Source organism: Terrapene carolina, unplaced genomic scaffold (genome assembly GCF_002925995.2).
Source record: "Terrapene carolina triunguis isolate 2854851 unplaced genomic scaffold, T_m_triunguis-2.0 Scaffold85, whole genome shotgun sequence".
NCBI lineage: Eukaryota > Metazoa > Chordata > Testudines > Emydidae > Terrapene > Terrapene triunguis.
Window position 1 is genome coordinate 24,908,602 of NW_020664436.1, and position 20,014 is coordinate 24,928,615.

The 20,014-nt window shown below is 39.9% G+C and overlaps 1 protein-coding gene across 2 annotated transcripts in view; it reads right to left on the reverse strand.

Annotated features, from left to right (window-relative positions):
• The window catches only part of TTC13 (tetratricopeptide repeat domain 13), a 119,330-nt gene that overhangs the window by 64,384 nt on the left and 34,932 nt on the right, over positions 1-20,014 (reverse strand). Inside the window, exons 7-14 of one of the 2 annotated variants that reach the window (XM_026649688.2) lie at positions 17,150-17,247; positions 15,603-15,744; positions 13,943-14,117; positions 13,369-13,525; positions 12,096-12,226; positions 11,363-11,495; positions 6,392-6,484; positions 1,540-1,623 (exon numbers count right to left, since the gene is read on the reverse strand). In XM_026649688.2, the coding sequence (XP_026505473.1) occupies positions 1,540-1,623; positions 6,392-6,484; positions 11,363-11,495; positions 12,096-12,226; positions 13,369-13,525; positions 13,943-14,117; positions 15,603-15,744; positions 17,150-17,247 (1,013 nt within the window). The remainder of the gene's footprint in view (positions 1-1,539; positions 1,624-6,391; positions 6,485-11,362; positions 11,496-12,095; positions 12,227-13,368; positions 13,526-13,942; positions 14,118-15,602; positions 15,745-17,149; positions 17,248-20,014) is intronic. The other variant, XM_026649687.1, reaches the window with a different exon arrangement.

The following is a 20,014-nucleotide window of genomic DNA, read 5'->3' on the forward strand; positions in this document are numbered from 1 at the left end:
ACCCCCCCCCACACACACCTAGACTTCTGCCCTGACCCCTGAACCCCCTCCACACACACAGCCCTCTGCCCTGACCCCTGCACCCCTCCACACACACAGCCCTCTGCCCTAACCCCTGCACCCCCTCACATACCTCCAGCCCCCATTCTGACTCCTGCACCCCCCACACCTCATGCCCTGACTCTTGCACCCCTCCACATCCCCACCCCGAGCACCAAACGGGAGCTCCTGCACCCACCTCCCACATTCCCACCTGCACCCCCGGTCTGGGGTTCCGGCTGTCGGCCCCTTACCAGCTGGGGTCCTGCAGGCCCCGCTCAGCCCGCTGCCGAACTAGGTGAATGGAACCCAGGCCGGCAGCGGGCTGAGTGGGCCGGCGGCGTAAGATCAGCATTTTAATTTAATTTTAAATTAAGCTTCTTAAACATTTTGAAAACCTTGTTTACTTTACATACAACAATAGTTTAGTTATATAATATAGACTTATAAAGAGAGACCTTCTAAAAAACGTTAAAATGTATTACCGACACACGAAACCTTAACTTAAAGTGCATAAGCGAAGACTCAGCACACCACTTCTGAAAGGCTGCCGACCCCGATCTAGTTTCAATGTAACCAACCATTTCTGATGATCAATGGAGTGAACTACTACATTATATTCTACTGCATTTCCCTTGGCAAATTTCCCCACTCTTCCCATTTGGTCAGGGGGTGAAAATTCAACAATACAATAAGACATTTTTTACCTAATGATTTTCTTTCTATGACTGAATTAGGGTTGCCAACCCTCCCAGTTTCACCGTGAGTCTCCCGGAATCGGGCTCTATCTCCCAGAGGCTAATTCACTTGTCAGGAAGTCTGAAAATATCCTCTATAGTCCAACAGCAATGTTAAGTATCTTCCTTTTATCCTTAATCACCTTCCATCTAACTTTCTCCAAACCTCACTATTCCAGAGAAAAGCCTTTAGGGTGGCTTTTTAAACTACAGATCACACTCACTTATAAGGGCTGAAAACACTCTGACTCCCAACCTTCGTAATATTGTCAAAGATCACAATTTCCTATATATTACCCGCCACACATGATCCATACAAAGCCATACCCACATCTCCCACCCTGCTATAGGCTTCACACATCAGCCACCAATATTGGTCTGAAAAATTAATTAATTCATACTCCCGTAACCTGGAGTATGAATCAACATTTTCCATGACCACCTTGAACAAAACACACCCTCCCTTGTAAGACAGGGCTAAGATCCACCCATGCCTGATAAAGGCCAGAAGGGTGGGTACAGGTACTCTTAAAAGTTAATTACTTGAATTACTATTATCATTCAAATGTAAAAGAGAAGATTACTTTGCTTTCTTTCATATGGCAATTAGTGAGCTTCTCCCATTGGTAAGAGGGCACAGTTATGGCTGGTACTGGAACTTTAAGAAAATATTTCCCCAGACTTTCTGTATGGTCTATGAATATAATACAAATTTGAATTGATATTGAAGGAGGAAGGAAAAAATATTAAATAAACCATTTACCCATGATAAACAAGGATCCTGTCTTTGATAAAATGAAGTATTTTTTCAAAATATTCCAGGTACCTCATGTTAATGACTTGTCCCCTGTAGATAGAAGATAAATAAAAAATACTTTTAAAATGTTTACTGGGATAATCCACTTCATAACTAACATGTATGCGGTTCATAAAAGCATGATATGTGATTTCTATACAGCAGTGTATGGAAGAGTAGTGGAAGCTTAATCAGAGGTTTGTCTGAATAAATAAGCAAGCCATTTATTTTCAACAGGGGACTTGTAGAATCTCTTGCTGATTTTTCAACAAGCTACTTTTCATGGGTGCTCCCTCACTACCACCAGTGTTCTTGTGTACAGTTTAAAAAAAACAAAAAAAAAACCAGTACCACAATTACCAATTTGAATTTGCAAATATTTTTTGTATACAACTATTTACCCTGGTAGAAAGCTGTGTGTGTTTATATGTGAAGATAAATGCAGGGACTGATAATCCTAACTGTAGCTGGTTTACTTTGAGCACTGGTATGTGATTGTGAGGTCTGTTCTAAACAACTTAAGTATCCTCTTCTCATGGATGTGTTTGTATTAACTGTCCCTAAATCCCACACATAAAATTGTAATTTTTTTTTTTTAAATCAAAGTTTTCTGGGATGATTCACTGAACCCTGATTCAGAGCAGGGGGAATATCTTAAGGACACTGCAAAATATCAAGTATTCACTTTTTTTTTTTTTTTTTTTTTTTAAAAAGGTGGGGGAGAATGAGTGGAGTGCAATAATTTTAAAACACGTTTCCATACAGAAAGACACCAGATGTTTCAAACTCCAGGACATTTTCAAGAACATTTTCATTTCTAGTTGCTATCTAAATACTGCACTCTACTGCTCTTCCAGGAAATTAAATATTTAATCAGCAGTTCACAAGCAAACAAACAGCTGACTTGGTGCCTTCTTCCTTGAACATTAGGTATGAGCCTGTAAACTCTCAGAAGAGTCCTGTCAGGATTGTAGCCATACATAATGCCTTCAACGGGAACATTACGTACCATTATTGCATTTGTAGGAATCCTTCATGTTCTCCAATCTACAAAATAAGATTTTATATAGCAAATGTTACAGCTACATATACCAGGAGGCTAAAACCACTGTCAATCATAGGAGATATGTTTATAGCCAGTCTCTATCCTCTTTCTATAATTATTCAGGGCTTGATTCTAGCACCTTAACTCATTTTGTGCTGCACACCTTACTACTCACACAGTCCTACTGATTTTAATTTACCTCAATGGGAATAAACACTGATCAGAATTAGAATACTCAAGTGTGTATGTTAGAAAAGAAAGGGAAAGAGAATGGATGATAAACAATTACTGATACGATTTGCCCTTGTTGTATGTCCCATCTTATTCCATCCTACACAAAAGCTTTCTGAACAACAGGCAGAAGTATGACGGAGTAAAAATAAGAAAACAGGATTTCCTTGAATGGTAGCTTGGAGAACTCAGATATCAAAGTCAGCCTAAAAGGATGTTGGATCTAGCCAGTGAGGAGTGGTAATGAATAAGGAAAGACATCAGGTAGTGACTCAAGAGTTGTTTGTTGTTCCTCAACTCCCTCTACTTGATAGGCATGCCACCTCTTCAGAATGCCCAAGAACAGATAGTAGTAGTGGGTGTCTCAACATATATTTGGAGGAATACTGACAGCTTTCATCAGTCAGAACAGGTCTCAAATCCTCGTTTTGCCCATGAAAACAAAAGTTTAGACTTTCAAAAAGGCAAAGTAAGATCTGATAACTTATAACCTTATAACGGGATGGAGGTGAGCCAAAGGCACTCTTATACTGACTCAGAAGAGCAGAAACGACAGCTTAATATCTGCACCTTAAGAATGCTAAGTCCTACACCCTTACAGAACCCTAAGAAGATCAAGTAAAAAGACTTTGTAAACACTTGTCAGGTGTTCCCAAAGGACCACCCAACAGAAATGTTCCAAATTAGAGTGACTAAAAGACTACGGTGGAAAGTTTTCTGGTACTTTCCAGACGTTAAGCCCCTACAAGGAAAAAAATCTAATGGAGAAATCATCATTTATCATCCTCCAAGATGCCAGACTCAAGTAGTAAGAACTGTTGAATGGAATTGGACCTTGCATAAAGGAGTCCCAGACAAAGAAGGTATCGTTAGCATGGACCTAACAAAAGGACTATTATGTACAGAAACAATAGGTGACAGTATGGGACAAAGGGATCCTATGAGACTAGGCTGAGCACCGTCTGACCTGATCTTTTATAACTATGCAAGGGAATCAAGTGAGTGGAGGTAACAAGTTTCCAAACCCTTTTCCCCACTCCCAGGAGAACACGTACTTTATCCTGCAAATCAAAGTGTGAAAAAAGAGGTAATTTTGGTTCACCTCCAGCTTCCCAGCAGTCTACTATGGGCTCTACTGCAAGCAATCCTAAACTTACTGCTCTTGGTACTCCTTGAAACAACCTACACAATTTTTTTGTTCATCTAACTACCATATACAGAAATCAAATTGGGCTAGTTCATGCAGCTCTGCAAATTAGTACTACTTTTTTGAGCCTGCTATCTTGTGCTCAAGAATCCAAGCTTGATAAAGAGTAAGCCTCTAGCCTTTATGGTTGTGAAAATAATCTTCAATATATAAACTGAACAGAAACCAATGCTTAAGTCTGCCTGAAAACAGCCCAGAGGTGTGAAATGATCCCATTCATCTCAACAAGGTTTTCATTCTGAAGCCTAGTTATGATATACGAATTAGCAGTATTTCAAAACTATTTCATGGCTGATTAAAGCACACAAGAAGGGATTATCCTATTTGTGCAGATTTGCACAATCTATTGCAAGTGATATCTCATTTTGATGTCATGAGTGGATGGAAGACAGAGCTACCATTACCTACTACTCTCTCCAGCTCCCTCATTCAATCCCAGATTAAATGGTTATTCTCAGAAAGGAATTCAGTAGTGTGCAAAGGAGAAAGTGGGCTCTTGGACTCAGAAAGGATGCAGTCAAAACTTGTGATGGGGAAGCATGAAGGTTCACTAGTCTGGGAAGATTTAGGCCCTTCCAAACTGATTAATATCCCTACCTGGATTACAATCTTTCTGTCAAGAAAGCACTATCAGTATTATTCAAGCCATGGTACAGACCCAAGGAGCACAGGTCAGGCCAAAAGGAAAGGTCAGGAATTGATTCAGTCTGGTCCTGCACCTTATGAAGAGACAGTAACCCATTTCAGTACAAGTATAGCCTAGACATCTCACAGGGACTCACTAGACTTGTTGGAACATCAAACTATAGGATTGCTAGTGTTATCTGATGAGAGAAAGGCATAAGAAATATTTAGACTACTGAGAGACAAGCAGGGTTACTGAACTGAAGGTCAGGGACAGAGAAATGCCTTTGCAAAGTAGGCACTCTTTCCTCACTATTAATAACACTAGCAAGAGTAGGGCATTCCTTAGAGTTCTCTTTTTTCTGCTGACGATCGAAGCCAAAGCTGGAGGTTCAAGCTCCGCTTCTCCCTCTATCTCCCATATTGAGGAAAAAAACAGGTAATGAGTTATGGCCTGAGGTAGGGGTTGCCCTTCACCCTTTAAGAAAGAAGAGTGTTTGGATTCTGCTACATCTGTAATGGGAGAGAGAGGAGGATAAAGCAAAAGTCAAGAGAAGACTGGGGCCCAGGAAGCAGAATTTAATTTGAGAGGAAGAATACAGAAGTCTGAGCACAACATTGTCCCTGAAGAGCTGGAAACAGCTAATGTATCTGGCCCTACAAGGCAGTTACTGAGCTACATCAGAGTTTCAGCCAAACCTGTACTTACATACCCCAGAGAAAACGTCAGACTGCTAGGCTCCATTCTGTGGAATGGGAAATGGTAGGAGTTGCCGAGAGAGAGAGAAAGAACACTATCATCCTGTGCACTGAGAGCTTTAAACATCAGTAATTCTTTCTGTACAATATTTTTAGAAAGTTCTTTTTCTAATTTTTTTCTTTTTGAGTAACACTGAAAAACAGGTTAGAAATAAAAGTAGCAGGATTAAACAAGGATTCTGCTTCCCATAAAGGAAGATGGGAGCATGGCTACATATTTGCGAGCGTACACACACACTCCATCCATGACTGACAGTGATTTTGCCACATGTCTCTCTCCTTTCTTCATTGCTTTGTGGTAGGTGGAGCTGTAATGCTTGCTATACAGACTCTTGTTTTATGGTATGAAGGAGGAGGAACGTACAACAATGATTTGAATTTTTCAAGTTTGAACCTTTTTCTGAAACTGCAGTTACCTTTCAGCTTCTTAGGTATTTTTGACACCTGTGTCTTTAACCTTTCCATGCTGAAACATTTCCTCTAAATACTACTAATGGATGATGGTTACAAAGTAGGAAACACAGATTGCCTAGTACTGTGCAATTACAGCTGGCAGTATTGCCTTCTGGGAGTAGCATTTGTGGAAAATACATCAATGACAATGGGTTTAATCTTAGGTATATGAAGTAGGTATTTTAATTTGGGAATTAAAAACTAGAATGAAAAGTTATCTTTTGGGACCTATTTATCTCTCGCCAAAATAAAGATAATGTAAAACATTAGATTCAGAAAAAAGAAGGGGGTGAAAAAAAAAATCATGAGAGATGATAATTTGTTTTTAATGAGTGGAAAAATAAACAAAAGCTCTACTAGAATTAAAAACAAAACAGTCAAAATGTTAGACATTACATAATATGTACACACTGAACACGGTCAGCTATAATAGTTCACGAACAGCCTACATATTTTAGCACAATTCCTAATGCAAACAAGATTAGGCAAAAACTTCATACCTGATTAGATTGATGTGGTTATTAAAGCCTCTACTAAGACTTCGAGCTGGCATTTGGTCTAACCAAAGCACGGGCTGGTCTGGATCAGCTATCCTACAAAGAAATACCCTGTTAAAATTTGTGCACCTAAAGAAGTCTTATTACAGGTCATATTTTAAATCAAGAAAATATCAGTTATGAAAATTTCTAAAGTTCCATCTTAAACATAACTGCCAACCTGTGCTGCCATCTGATGTAACCTATGGCTCTGAGAAGCTGGTTCATGCATCAGTGCCTTTAAGCAAAGCTTGAATTCAGAGATCATAAAACAAGGTGCTGATTTTTTTTTTACTGAAATGTGTATCAGCTTCTGTAACAGGAAGAAAACAGTTCATAAAATTCTCACTAATGCAGCTAGACAGTTTGAAATAGTTAACGCTTTGCTAGCAGAGTAAATTGCTGCAATGTATCCTGCAATCTTTCATAGCTCTTTAACTACCTAATACAAAAGGGAAAACAAGAATATTTTCAGGAATAAAAGTTTCTGTGGGTTCATTTTAACACATGCTCTAACCTAGCAACTTGTATCCTCCTCTGGTATCCAAGAACCATTTCCCATAAGAAAAAGAGGGCAGTAACTTCACTTCCCTATCTTTTCTCATGTAGGGCTGCTAAAATGGGGGCACTAGCTCAAGTCCTCCATTTATCCAAAGAACAGGTGGAGCACAGGTGGTGGGAGATCAAGCTTCCCCAATATTGCCCGACAGGTATGCTTCAAATATTATTTGGGGGTAGACTTACATTTAAGAACAGTAACAGATTACTGCTACTGATTAGCTTGTTACACCTAATAATTGTGCACACCGCCTGTCTAGGATAAAAACCTTTTCATATTATTGTTACTACATCCCCCCTCTCCCACTTGTTTCATCCATGTTATAGATCTTGTCTTTTAGACTAACTTCTCTTGAATAGGTACTGTCTTTTTACTTCATGTCTGTACAGAGTCTAGCACAATGGGGTCCTGACTTGGTTAAGGCCTCTAGGCAATACTTTAGTATAAAGAACAGATACAAACATACATGGTTCTTCAGGATGTATTGTCCACATGACTTTCAACTTTTGGTGAGCATGCGCATGAGACTGGATTCTTCTAGCCAGCAATATCGATTGGGGTCAAGTCAATGCCCTAGATGTCCTCATGCGTCCCTCCCCATTGTCTCTCAGTTCTTTAGCCAGAGTCTGTAGTAGTACTTGATGAGCATCCTCAGTGCTATGGAAAACTAAAAAGCAGAACTCTGTACTGGTAGTGATGGACTCACTGATAGATGGTCCAGTGTTTAGGGAAGTAGCCTTGGAATTAGGGGACCTAAATTTAACTCCCTGCTCTGCCAGATTACCTGTGTGATCTTGGGCAAGCCAATTAGTCTCTCTGTGCCTTGGTTCGTTGTCTGTAAAATGGGGATAATAGCACTTCCCTACCTCATGTGCGTGTTGTGAGGATAAATACATTAAAGACTGACTTGTTCAGACACTACAGCGATGAGGGGGCCACAGTGGTCATTTAGTGAGATGTTTCTACCAGGAATCTGAGGTATATCTAGCGGGCTGGATGAATGGATGTATGGAAACAGGCATTTTGCATGTCGAGAGCTGCAAACCAGCCTTGAGGATCTAACAAGAAAATTATGGAGGCCAAATGAACATCCAGAATTTGAAACAACAAATGAAGTTGTTGGCATGTTGAAAATCCAGGATGGGTCACCAACTAATGGTTCTTTGGAATGAGAAAGTAATGGGAATAAAAATGTCTGCCCCTAAATTCTAAGGGCACTTCCTCCACTGCTTCCAGTTGTAGGACCCACTGGTCCAAGATGATTCTAGCCCAACCTTCCTGGAAATAAAAGAGGCAGTTGCCATGTTGATGTGGAAAGGGCAGGGAGGGGTCTAAAGTATCCTCTGATGGTTCTACCAAGCTTTTGAAATTGACTGGTGGAAGCCTCAGATTGAGGGGCAGCAGAAGACCAGACAGAGGGCCATCTCCAGTGGACTCTCTCTCTTCCTCTGTAGCTCTGAAGTCCTCTGTGGCTGATGACAATATTGGACAGAGAAGTGCTGTCTGAATAAGGGTTCTGACTTTTTTACTTTCTTTTTGGGGCAGAAAAAAGAGGCCCAGAGAGTACAGAGTTAGGAGTGGAGGACCAAAGTTTGTTGCCCTCAAATAGTAAGTCCTTGCTTGTTGTCTAGAACTCCCTGGGAGTCCCCGGGTAGTGAAGCTATGATGACCTTTCTCATTGCTATTGCATTAGCCATAGTATGCACTGCGGTGTGAACAGCACATGGAGGGGTTCCAGGAGGGATGTTCCCTATGACTCCCAGGTCTCTTTCTGCTACTCTCAAGGAATCTTCTTTAGAATGTCTTCCCAATTCCCACTGTGCTATCCAGGGAGTTGAGAGCAGATGGGTGGGAGATGAGTCCCTACCATGTTCAGAGGTAGAGGAGGAGGAGTAATATACTTCCTCCAAGGGAAGGGGCCATTCTACTGGGACTGCCCTGCCTCTGAAGGAGAGGTCAGTACCAGGAATACCTCCTTAGCCTGATATTCTGGTAACTCTGAAGCTGGTGTTTTGGACATCACCACCGTCAAGCTCTTAAGGAAAGGTGACTCCAGCACCAAATCCATTTGGCACCATGTATGCTTTAGTACCAAGATAGCTGGTAGCAAGGTAGCAGGTACTGCTGGACACTGTTTCAAGGCAACCAAGACTGAGGTTGAAGGTACCAGGCTTCTAGTTCTGATGCACTTGGTGCCAAGACTCTGTGTTCCAAGGTGCTCAGTGGTAAGGTTGGTACCAAGAGAAGTGCAGTCCACATATTTAGTAGGTACCACTTCTGCTCGCTTAGTGGTCAGTACCTGGGAAGCAGAAGGGGCCTTAACAGGCTTCTGGCTCTTAGATGGAGCGCAACACAAATCAGAAGCATGACGACTCTTGTGCCTCAACTTACTAGGCACCAGAGATGGTGACCTGTGCTTTGCTCATCCCTAAAACCATATTCTTTCCTGCCCACCAGAGGACGTCAATGCCAGAATAATGGCAGACAAATGGGGCCTTTGAGTAGATGTGGCCTAAAAACTCGGACTGAAATCTCGCTCATCAGGGCACTAATGGACTTACAGATGTCTGAGGCTGGGCAGTAGCTTTCCTCTCTGAGTCAGAGGAGGCTTGTATCAATTTCTGAAGGAGGAACTGCTTCCAGCAGGCTGCTCTAGCTCTAAGTGCATGCACAGAAGGAGCAACATACAGATCACCACCTAGGGATGGGTCCCTCTCCTAGGCAGAGTCAGGGCCGTTTCCAATGTTTTTGCTGCCCCAAACAGTGAAAGGGGGGGAGGGGGAGGGGAAGAGAAGAGGCGCGATCGGCACTTCTACCGCCGCTGCTTCATTCTTCGGCGGCAATTTGGTGGCAGGTCCTTCCCTCCGAGAGGGACTGAGGGACCCGCCGCCGAATTGCCGCTGAAGAGCCAGACATGCCGCCCCTCTCCATTGGCCGCCCCAAGCACCTGCTTGCTGCGCTGGTGCCTGGAGCCGGCCCTGGGCAGAGTCGGCACTGAGAGTACTCATGATTCATAGACATCAAAGCATCACACAAGGGATAAGCAATGAATTCTGGTGATTTAGCTTCTGCCGTGTTGCTAGCAACCCTTTATTTTACCAACTATAATCCCAATTCACACTAGCAACACACAGAGCAAAGAGTGGACATTACAAGGGTTTCATTTCGCTGTCACAGGCAGTAAGAAGGAACTGAGGGACAGTTGGGCCCTCTGCCCTCAGGTGTGTTTGTGGGGTGGGGTGGGGGGCTTACAGCCATCTACAGCACAGGCATGGCCCTAACAGACACTAAGAACTAAAAGAATCCAATCACACACACGTGCCAAGAGTGACATCCATGGGCCAATCACTCAAAAAAGAATGAAATAGTTGATTCTCATTTATATCTCTGCTGAGACTGTCACTAAGGGTGCTAATTATTGTGCCTTGACCAAAAGTTTCTGAGAAATGGACATCAGTTGGACTGCATTTGAAACAGTAATCTAGAACAAAATTCTTCAAACTGAATTGCAACTCCCAGGAAGGGGCAGTATGTTGGAGGAAGCGGTGAAAAAAAATTTAAGATTTTTGTAAATAACTCAATAGATGTAGTGTATAAATTTTGTTAACAATTTTTACAACAAAAATAGTCTTACTATTCAAGTTATTTTTACCTTATTGAGAACAAGTACAATTGAAAGCAGAGGCTAGAAAGATGGTTAGATTCAGGCTCCCATTTAAAAACAATGCATGCCATCACAAGAGATCAACTTGTTTTTATTCTTCCTTGCAAAGTTCAGGAAAAAAGCCCAGAAATTTCTTTATAAAAAGGAACTTTAAAGCATGCTCTGCATACCAAATCTTTTTGATTCCTACAGTTAACTCAGTAGTGGTCATACTATTTAATGGACTTCCCTCCCCAAATGGATTAACTGATGGGAAAAAATACAATGCAAGAGGCCTTTGCATGTGAAGAAAGTCTAAACTACTTTACAATAACCAACCTCTATTCTGCTAGCTGAATTTGTATCCCACTACCCTCTGTCTCCTTTAAAACACTTATTTATTTTAGCTTTTCAAATTCATCTTGTGAAAAAGTGCAGTGCCTCTAATCTCTGCCAAGCGCAGACCAAGGAGACCTCAACCTGCATGAGTATTCCTCCTTTGGATGAAGAGTTGTTAAACAACCCTTTATGAAAATCCCTGCAAACACTGCACAGTGGACCAGCCCATAAGTGAGGATGCAGTTAAAGCAGTAGGGGCTAAGATTCCAAAGAGATCTGCCTCCACATCTAGTACAAAGCCTGCAGTTGTTCAGTCTGTCTTAAATTCCACTAACAGGAACTTGCATCAATATCACAAGATAAGGCTTAGTAGCTCTCTTCTCTTAAGCATTACCTTCGCCATTTCACAGCAATGTCAAACATATCTCTCCACTGCATCAATCTGGTTTTCCCATTCATTCGAACTTTTGAGTTTGCCCATGTCCGCTGCACAGCTTGCATTACTTCCAAAGCAGCCAGCCCCATTGCTGAACAACAAAACATATAGAACCAATTAGTCCACTCAGAGACTTTCCATTTTATAGGGGGGAACTGAAGCAGCCAAGTTAAGAGACCTGTTCAAGGGAACAGAAGTAGCTAGTGTTAATGCTGGTATTAAGACCCAGTAGCTCATGGCTTCCAGTCCAGAGCTAGACCATGATGCCTCAGAAAATATGTACCTATTAAGATACAAAGTGTGGTTATCTGTAAATTTTACATCTACACATTTTTGTAGAATACATTTCAGATGAATGGAAATGAAAAAGGTTTTACAACTGCATATCACTTTAAGAGTATATTTTTACTTAAACCGCTGCAGCTGCATCACTGTAGGTAATGCACCTCCTGTATAACTGGTAGCTAGGTCTACGGAAGAATTCTTCATCGACCTAGTGCTGTCTACATCAGGAGTCAGTTGGCAAAGCTACGTCCTTCAGGGATGTGGATTTTGCACACCCCTGAGACGTCATTATGCCGATATAAGTACCCAGTGTAAAACAACCTTAAGTTTATTAGCTCAAAGTGCTATCAAAGCAAGCATCGACATTTTTAGTTTCCATTCCTAGGTGGAGAGTCCCCCCGCATACCTCTGTGTATTCTCTTATTTGGAAGGAATCCTGGTGTCTCATATTGCATCAGTGAACCCAGACGATCAGCCACACATACAAGTTCTTGCACTTCAGGTTTATAGCTTTCAAAATTCTGAAATAGCACATCCCTTGAAGAAAAACATGTCACAAAGTAAATATCAACCACCATCTGCCATGATGGCTCCTGAAAACAGCTTTAAAGCAATCTGTATTTGTGGTGGTCAGTAACACAAGCCCAGAAAAGAATTAAAAGCAGTACCAAAAAACACACGTGTTGTAGATACACACACAAACCAAACGAGGTGAAATTCTGACCCCAATGAAGTCAATAGCAAAACTCATTCATCTCAACAGGAACAGTATTTCACCATCAGACTTAATTATTGCGAAAGGCTTTATAGTGAGTCACCTCCTCAGTGTATATTAATCCTGAATTTCATAGGGATCAGAGCTATGGCATGAAAGAAAACATGAGGAGTAACAGACTAGGGGTCTGATTCTGTAATTCCTTCTTTAAAACTCCGACTGAAGTCAGTAGATGTTTTGCATGCATAAGAAATGCAGGTTTGAGCCCATACCTACAAAATGACAAGTTTCTAAGCCATGTTGTGTGAAATGACCATAAAACTGAAGGCTAGTTTTCAGAGAGAGAGAAAATCTCATGTGGGGAAAAGGTCTACTTCCCTGAGAGTTAAAAACTTTTAAATCCTAATCTGATAAAGCCTTTGCTTTGGTGACTGATTACCACCACTCTAGAGGTGGAGTGTAAGACACAATTTCATTCAGTCAGAGTTACAATTAATATATCTAATGTCCGAGTAACTGAGAAATTATACCCTTAAAAAAAAAAAAAAAAAATCAAATACTCAACAGTAAGAAAACTCCAAATTGAGGTTTCTACACTAAGGATGGATGTCCAGATGGAAGTCTATCCTGAGTTTCTCTAGAACTAAAGTGATCTATAATCTAATTACTAATCCAGTTCCAAGACAAAATAAAGAACAAAACAGTTAACATGGCTGTATAACCTGAATTATCTTTACTGAATTACGTGGAACTAGAGAAGATCATTTTGACCAAGTTCTGATTCCACCTCTTTTTTACTGAGCTAAATCAAGCATTTGCAGCCCCTCTGAATTTGAAAAGTGCCCAACATTTTCTGTGGGCTTCAGGCAGTGTTAAACATTTGTGATAAATTAATCCTCAGATGCCATTTTTTGAAAAAATCCTACCAGGAATGCTCTAAATGGTCTGTCTAAAAACCACTCACTTTATATGTGGCTGCAATCCTGGCTGTTCTTCATAGTCTTCTATTAAAAAGGGAAGGTTTTTGGCCCAATGGTCCTTAAAGTTTCCAGGAAGATCTGTATCTACATTATATTCAGTAAGAGGGGTATCAAGATGGGCATGCAAATATCGAGAATATTCTGCAGAGGTAAAGAAAAACAATACAAATAAGTGTTATTTTTGTTCTCGGCCAACAGTTACTTACCCACAAAGAAGAATTTAAAACAGGAGTATATATTTGTTAAGATATTTAAGATAAATACCTTACTAAATTAATCAATGTTAAACTTGATCCTAGCTAAACAGTTAAAAGTCTAGGCCAGTTAAGTGGTACCATAGTTACTTTTACTACTAAACCAAGACCCAAGTTTGATTTCTGGTCCTGGCTTTTAACTCTGAACAAACAAGCGCCAAGACACCTATGAAGACAGCTCACTCAACACAGCACTCAGGTGAATAAATACATCTTACTTAAAATAGTTTTCCATAAGTGACTCTTACACTTAGGCAATTTTAGTCCTATGTCAAAGGACATTTTCCCCCCAACCGTAACTTACCTCGGAGGTATTTCACTTTTAGGTACTCTGGGCTAGCCTTCTGGCCTGGTAGTGGATCATTTAACATAACCTTGGTCTGAGCTTTTATGCCCTCATAAAACTGCCCCATTGCAACATGACTGAGACCTTTCATATACTGGCATACTTCATTATATGGCTCTAGCTGAAGACATCTCTAGAAGATTAAAGAAACAAGTCAATAAATAAAAAAATAATTAACCTGGGTATCTTGGAACTGTCTAATATACATTACTAAGCTCTTTAGTCACAAGGCTGACACCAGGGAATGGTCTTTTACTTTCAAAAGTTGTCAGCAACTGTTTTCCCAATGACTTTTCTTCAACGGATGTTAAAAACAATTTAATTAATTGCTAGCTAAGATGGAGAAAATATTTTCATCACCATTACACAAAATGTAAGTGTTCGTGAAACTTGATCTTGATCACACTTTCGGTAACCAAGTGATTTTGTTGAAGCTACACTCGCAGCTAAACAGTTTTCAGCACCAGATGAGAGGCTAGAAGGAACCCACTATTGACAAGCATTGGCATAACATGTCATTTCCTAGCGCAAACCGACCCTAAAAATAGGAGACATTTTTCTTAAGATGCAACTTTATACAATGTATCCACCATCAGTTCTTCTCTTCCACCAAGCATCATAGCTCTGAAATTCACGCACTGCACTACCATTACCTGACAGTCAATTCTGTACTACATCATGATAGTTTTAGCATAATGCTAGACAATTGGATACTTTAGAATTTGGTACCCGAAAACAAAATTCTCTGACCACATGGATGTATTAAACACTCATGAGTTATCTGCATCTCTTCACACAGCATTTGCTATTTAAACTGTTTTTTAAAATACAACAAGATCTACAAATTGAGTCACAAAACAGGGACACATGGTAATTTACATAAAGATATACAATGTTCTAAATAAACAAAAAGGAAAGTGTGCTTGTTAAGATAGGGAAGTAGGATTCTTAGACTTGGCTCTGTTCCTTGCTCTGCCGATGACTCACTGAGAGACTTTGGGCAAGTCATTTAATATCTGTGCCTTAGTTTCTGGATCTGCAAAATTAGAATATAATTTATCTACCTCATGGCACGTGTTTTTACAATTTCAGATGGATCACTCTACACAAAAGTGTTAGCTGTTATTGTTCATGATGGAGAAAACTCAAAAGATTCAGATCCAAAAATTCAGATGCTTATCTGAACCTTGAGATTACAAAATTGGCTACTTGTCTTATGAGAACAGCCCTCCAACCCCTTATGGAATTTCAAAACTTTGGGTACCACTTCTGACCAAATTACTGAATAAGATCAATCTGAGCATTTCAAAACCTTATAAAATACCATTTAAGAGTCTAGTATTAACAATTGGTAAGTCTGGGGGAAAATGTCTCAGTTCCCTCCCATGCCTGAACTGGTTCATCATTCACTAATTGTAAGCCTAAAAATCATGCTTACAAAACAGAGATTGTATACAGAATTGTATTTTACTTGCAATACAAATTTTCATTCATATTCAGAATGTGGAACGTAACATTATTGTATTTCATTTTAATTGTAATTTGATAAGTATTAGGTTTAATTAAAAAATATCAATCCTTAATTTAGTACACATCTCTAAGGTCTACCTGTGCTTACCTTAAAATTCTTCAGTGCCTCATCTAGGCTACCATGATGGTAAAGCATCATTCCTCTGAGCTGTAACGTCTGAACGTGATTTTGATTTAGCAACAAAGCCTTCTGGAAGCTCTCTGTGGCAGCATCAAAGTTACCAAGTTCCCTAGGTAATTCCATAAAGTCATAAGTGAGGAACATAAAAAACAATGGTGAACATACAAACCTACCTTTTTACCAAATAATTTTAATGCAATCCAAATGAAGATATTAAGAAAAGATATGATCTAGCTAGGGCTGATTTTTTTTAAATCACATTAGGGACAATTTCTTTGAGTAAGATAAGAGTTCTGCAACTTCTTCAGCAGTGACAACCAAACTGTTGTTCACAATTCTTCACCTAAAGGATCTACTCTTGGATACAGAATCCCACTAGACCCTGGATTCACACAATTCTCTGTGGGCATTAACCATTGACTATGAAACTTTATGCATTTCCTGGACAGTTCTTCCTCAGAATCAACAAGAATGAAAGCCTCCTACAATGAGCACCCTTGAATAAGATACAATTGAAGACGTCCAGCTGATATCCCCACCCCTCACCCCCAAGCTATTTATAGGATTCAGAAGTGTAAGTAAATTTTATGTTTTTCAGAAGCTGCCATTTGAAAAAACATGTGCCAATTTTCAGTTAGTGGCCAAACTGATCATTACATTTAGAATTATTTAATTTCAGAAGTAGATACAGCCAATAGAACATGATCTAGTTTTAAAAATTAAATTAAATTAATATCCTTTTGATAAAACTGGCATGTAAAACCAAAGATTCTGAATTCAGTTTACAGTATCCAATTTTAATATATTAAATGAGTTCCAATCAACCACACACATTTAAGATAGCAGCATTAAAAATAAAGAATCAAAGCACATGCAGTTACCAAGCAGAAGAACTAATTTATATTTTTAAAGCTGGTTCATTAACTGATTAATGTTCATATTCAAAAGCCTTTTCAAAAGCAGATGATCTGAAAAAAGATACATTCTATTTCAACCACAAGTTATTGAATTTGATGCAGGAGTTACTGGGTGATATTTTAAGATTTGTGTTATGTAGGCAGTCAGATTAGATCATCACAATGAACCCGTTCTGTCCTTAAAAAAATTCTATGAATTTATGATCTTATCGTTAGCTTAAAAGGTGATCTACAAATAATGTTTGAAAAATGTTGGCAAATAAACCTTTGTTTTCCAAATGACTTGAGAGAGACATTTCGGCATGTTTTTAATATTTGCTAAACTTTAAATTAGCAGACCTGAATAAGAAATGAAACAACACTCCTGCATACCCAGAACTGCCAGCTCCTGTTCAGTTGCATATCCCAACACCCATTTTGCTAACAGTTGTCAAAACCCCCACTGACGGAGCCTGCCCATATTAGAAAAGAAAGCAATAGTTGTGCTGAAAAACCTCCTAAAGAATAAAAAGGTTACTTTTCAAGAAGTTAATATCGTGTATCTTAATGGATACAGATTTACACATGCACTACTGGGGAAAATAAAACAGGACTTGCCTTACAGGCAGGCTCCAGCACTCAGCCATGGTGGGTATGATGTTACCAGGAAAGTGCATGATTAGATGTGCACCAAGGCACTGGTGATTGCATTGGGTCTGTGCTTGGCAAGAAAGACAAAAGGAGGTAAGTTTGAACTTAATGTGCTGAAATACTACTCTACCATGTCTATTTTGAGACATCCACTACATAATCTTAATAGGCTATTTTTTTAAAATATGCTATTATAAGGTTGCTTGTGCAATTGTTAATTCTGCCCCCTTGTGCATACAGTCTTTAACTGCATGATAACCATACTTTTTTCCCCCTGCAGGATCTCTGCCTTTTTTATTCAGGGACAGGATGAATGGCGCTCAGGGAATGAAACAAGAGTGCACAATGAAGGAGGCTTTTTTCTGTAGAATCCTAGCCACATTTGTTACAGAAGTTGGAAGATGCGTAATGAATGAGGCAGGGGACTGTAGGAAAAGAAAGAAGCGTCTCATGGTGAAGACAGTTGAAGGCCATCCTGGAGAACTGGATTCTATCCCTACTCTACCACAGAGTTCCTATGTGACTCTGAAGAAATCACTTAAACCAAGCTTTTCAGAGGTGGTCACTAATTGTGTGTTCCTCATTTTCTGGGTTCCCAACTTGAGGTGCTGGGGTCTGATTTGTAGCAGTGCTAAGCATTAATAAATGTAAATGAAGTCAATGGGATCTGTGTTATGAACATTTAAAGGGCTATAAAATGTTTAATATTCCAGTGTCACCAACTCTTGCAATTTCCTCACAAGTAACACAATTTTGGCTGGGGGTTGAACCAGACTCACAAGGATGCAAGAAGCTCCATCCCTCTCTTGAATTTCAACCCTGCCTGGTGCAAGGGCCCCCACACCCTGTTACTGGCTACCTATCTCCTGGGAAACAGCTATAGGAGCAGGCAGATCTCTCTCTGCTCCACTCACATGAGCAGAGAGAAGGGAGAGGGAGCAGTCGACACCATTCTCACAGGAGGGAACACACAGCCCAGCAGTGCAAGGATGCTCTGCTTCCTCCTCCCTGCTGTGAAAGATGGATCAATCTTCCCTCTGCTCCTCCCCCTCTCTATCCCTGCAACACAAGGACTGGGAAGGGAAAGAGCCCCTGGACCTGCCCCCACTACAGGCAGCGAAGACTCATGAACCTGCAGGAGCAGTAGATGTGGGAGATGGGAGAGGACAGAACTGATGCGAGGGCTGAGAGGGTTGTATAATGAATTGCTGGGCTTGGGGGCGGGGGAGCTGGTCAGATGGAGGGACAATTAATTAGAATTTTAGGATTAGAGAGATGCTGGAAGCTCTGCACCATCAGGGACACAGTAAAAGCTCCTGTCATGGTGGCCAAAAATCACCTTACTCAAATCAGGGAGAGCTGGCAATGCTAACTGTCACACCCACACATTGGGCAGAGTGTTAAAAAATGACAGATCAAAATCACAACATAATCTTTTAAAAAAGAATCACATGATTTTGGGGGGTTTGACTCATGATTTTTGAACCTTTGGGGTTGGCAATGCTGAATTATCTGAAAAAGTCAGGCCCTAGGATCCTTTAACTGGGCACCCAAACATAGGAGACATTTGACAATTTTTGCTTCCATTTTACCCATGTATAGAACAGGAATAAAAAGGGTTGTTGTGAAGATCAATGAATTCATGTCTGTGAAGCATCCATACTACAGTGATGAGTGTCACAGAAAACCCATGAGGAATTAATAATTGCATACTCAGTGCAAGGTTTAGATGCTGTGGTAAATAAGACAGGCAAATAACACACTGAATGAGAAGGATAAAAACTTGTGAATAGGTGCACAGTGCATCCTGTGCACAAAATGAGGCAAGGGTCCTGTAGGAAAAAATAGTAGGTGATCATGGAATTCAAGACTATATTATAATGTGTATTGCCAGGGGGCCAAATTAAGATTACACAGGCAACAATTTATATTGCAGTAGCACCAAATCACACAATGTAGGTGTTTTCCAAACATAATAGTCCAAAATATAAAAGAAAAAACTGACGAAATACAGAGGGTTGTGGGGAAGAGAGGGAATACAATATACAGGCATAGTAGTCAGGATGATGACTGGTTTATGTATTATTAATTTTTTTAAATATATAACCTATCCACAACTGCTTTTCTACCTAGTTATTATCTGTAGATCACCTTTTTAAAGACATATAAATTCAAAGCCTTAATAAACAAAGTGAAGTTCTCTTCTCATCATTTCAATATTATTAAAAGCAAAACTAAAGAATGACCCATTACCTAACTCCTGAATAAGAGTGCAATTTAAATACATTAGGTTTTTCAAAAGGAATTTATTTTGCTGATACTTAAAGCAAAAAACAACAGGTTGGTTTTTAAAAATAATTACTTCCCAGTTTTAGTGTAAGTATTTAGATTGCAAACACTTAAGGGCAGAGACCCTGTGTTTATATTAATTTATATAGCATCTATCACACTTCTGGCGCTATATAATTAAGTCAAAACTTAAACATGCAAAAACCACTCATTGCTGTCTAAATATTATGATGATTTCAGAAACCATCTAGCAAGTTCTCATTATGAGAATAAAATATTCAACTGTGGTTCATAATGTTTACCCCACTTTATACAATATCACTTGGGGATATGTTTCAACTATGGTACTGATAGAAGCCAAAAATCAGGTAAATGAGGGCCTAAGGGGTATGTCTACATGGCAATTGGAAGTGTGATTGCAGCTCGGGTAGACAGACTCGTGTTAGCTTTAATATAGCTAGCAAGGCTAAAATAGCAGTGAAGACGTGGCGGCATGGACTATACAAGCTCTCCTGGGTACATGTTTGCATTGCTAGCTCATGC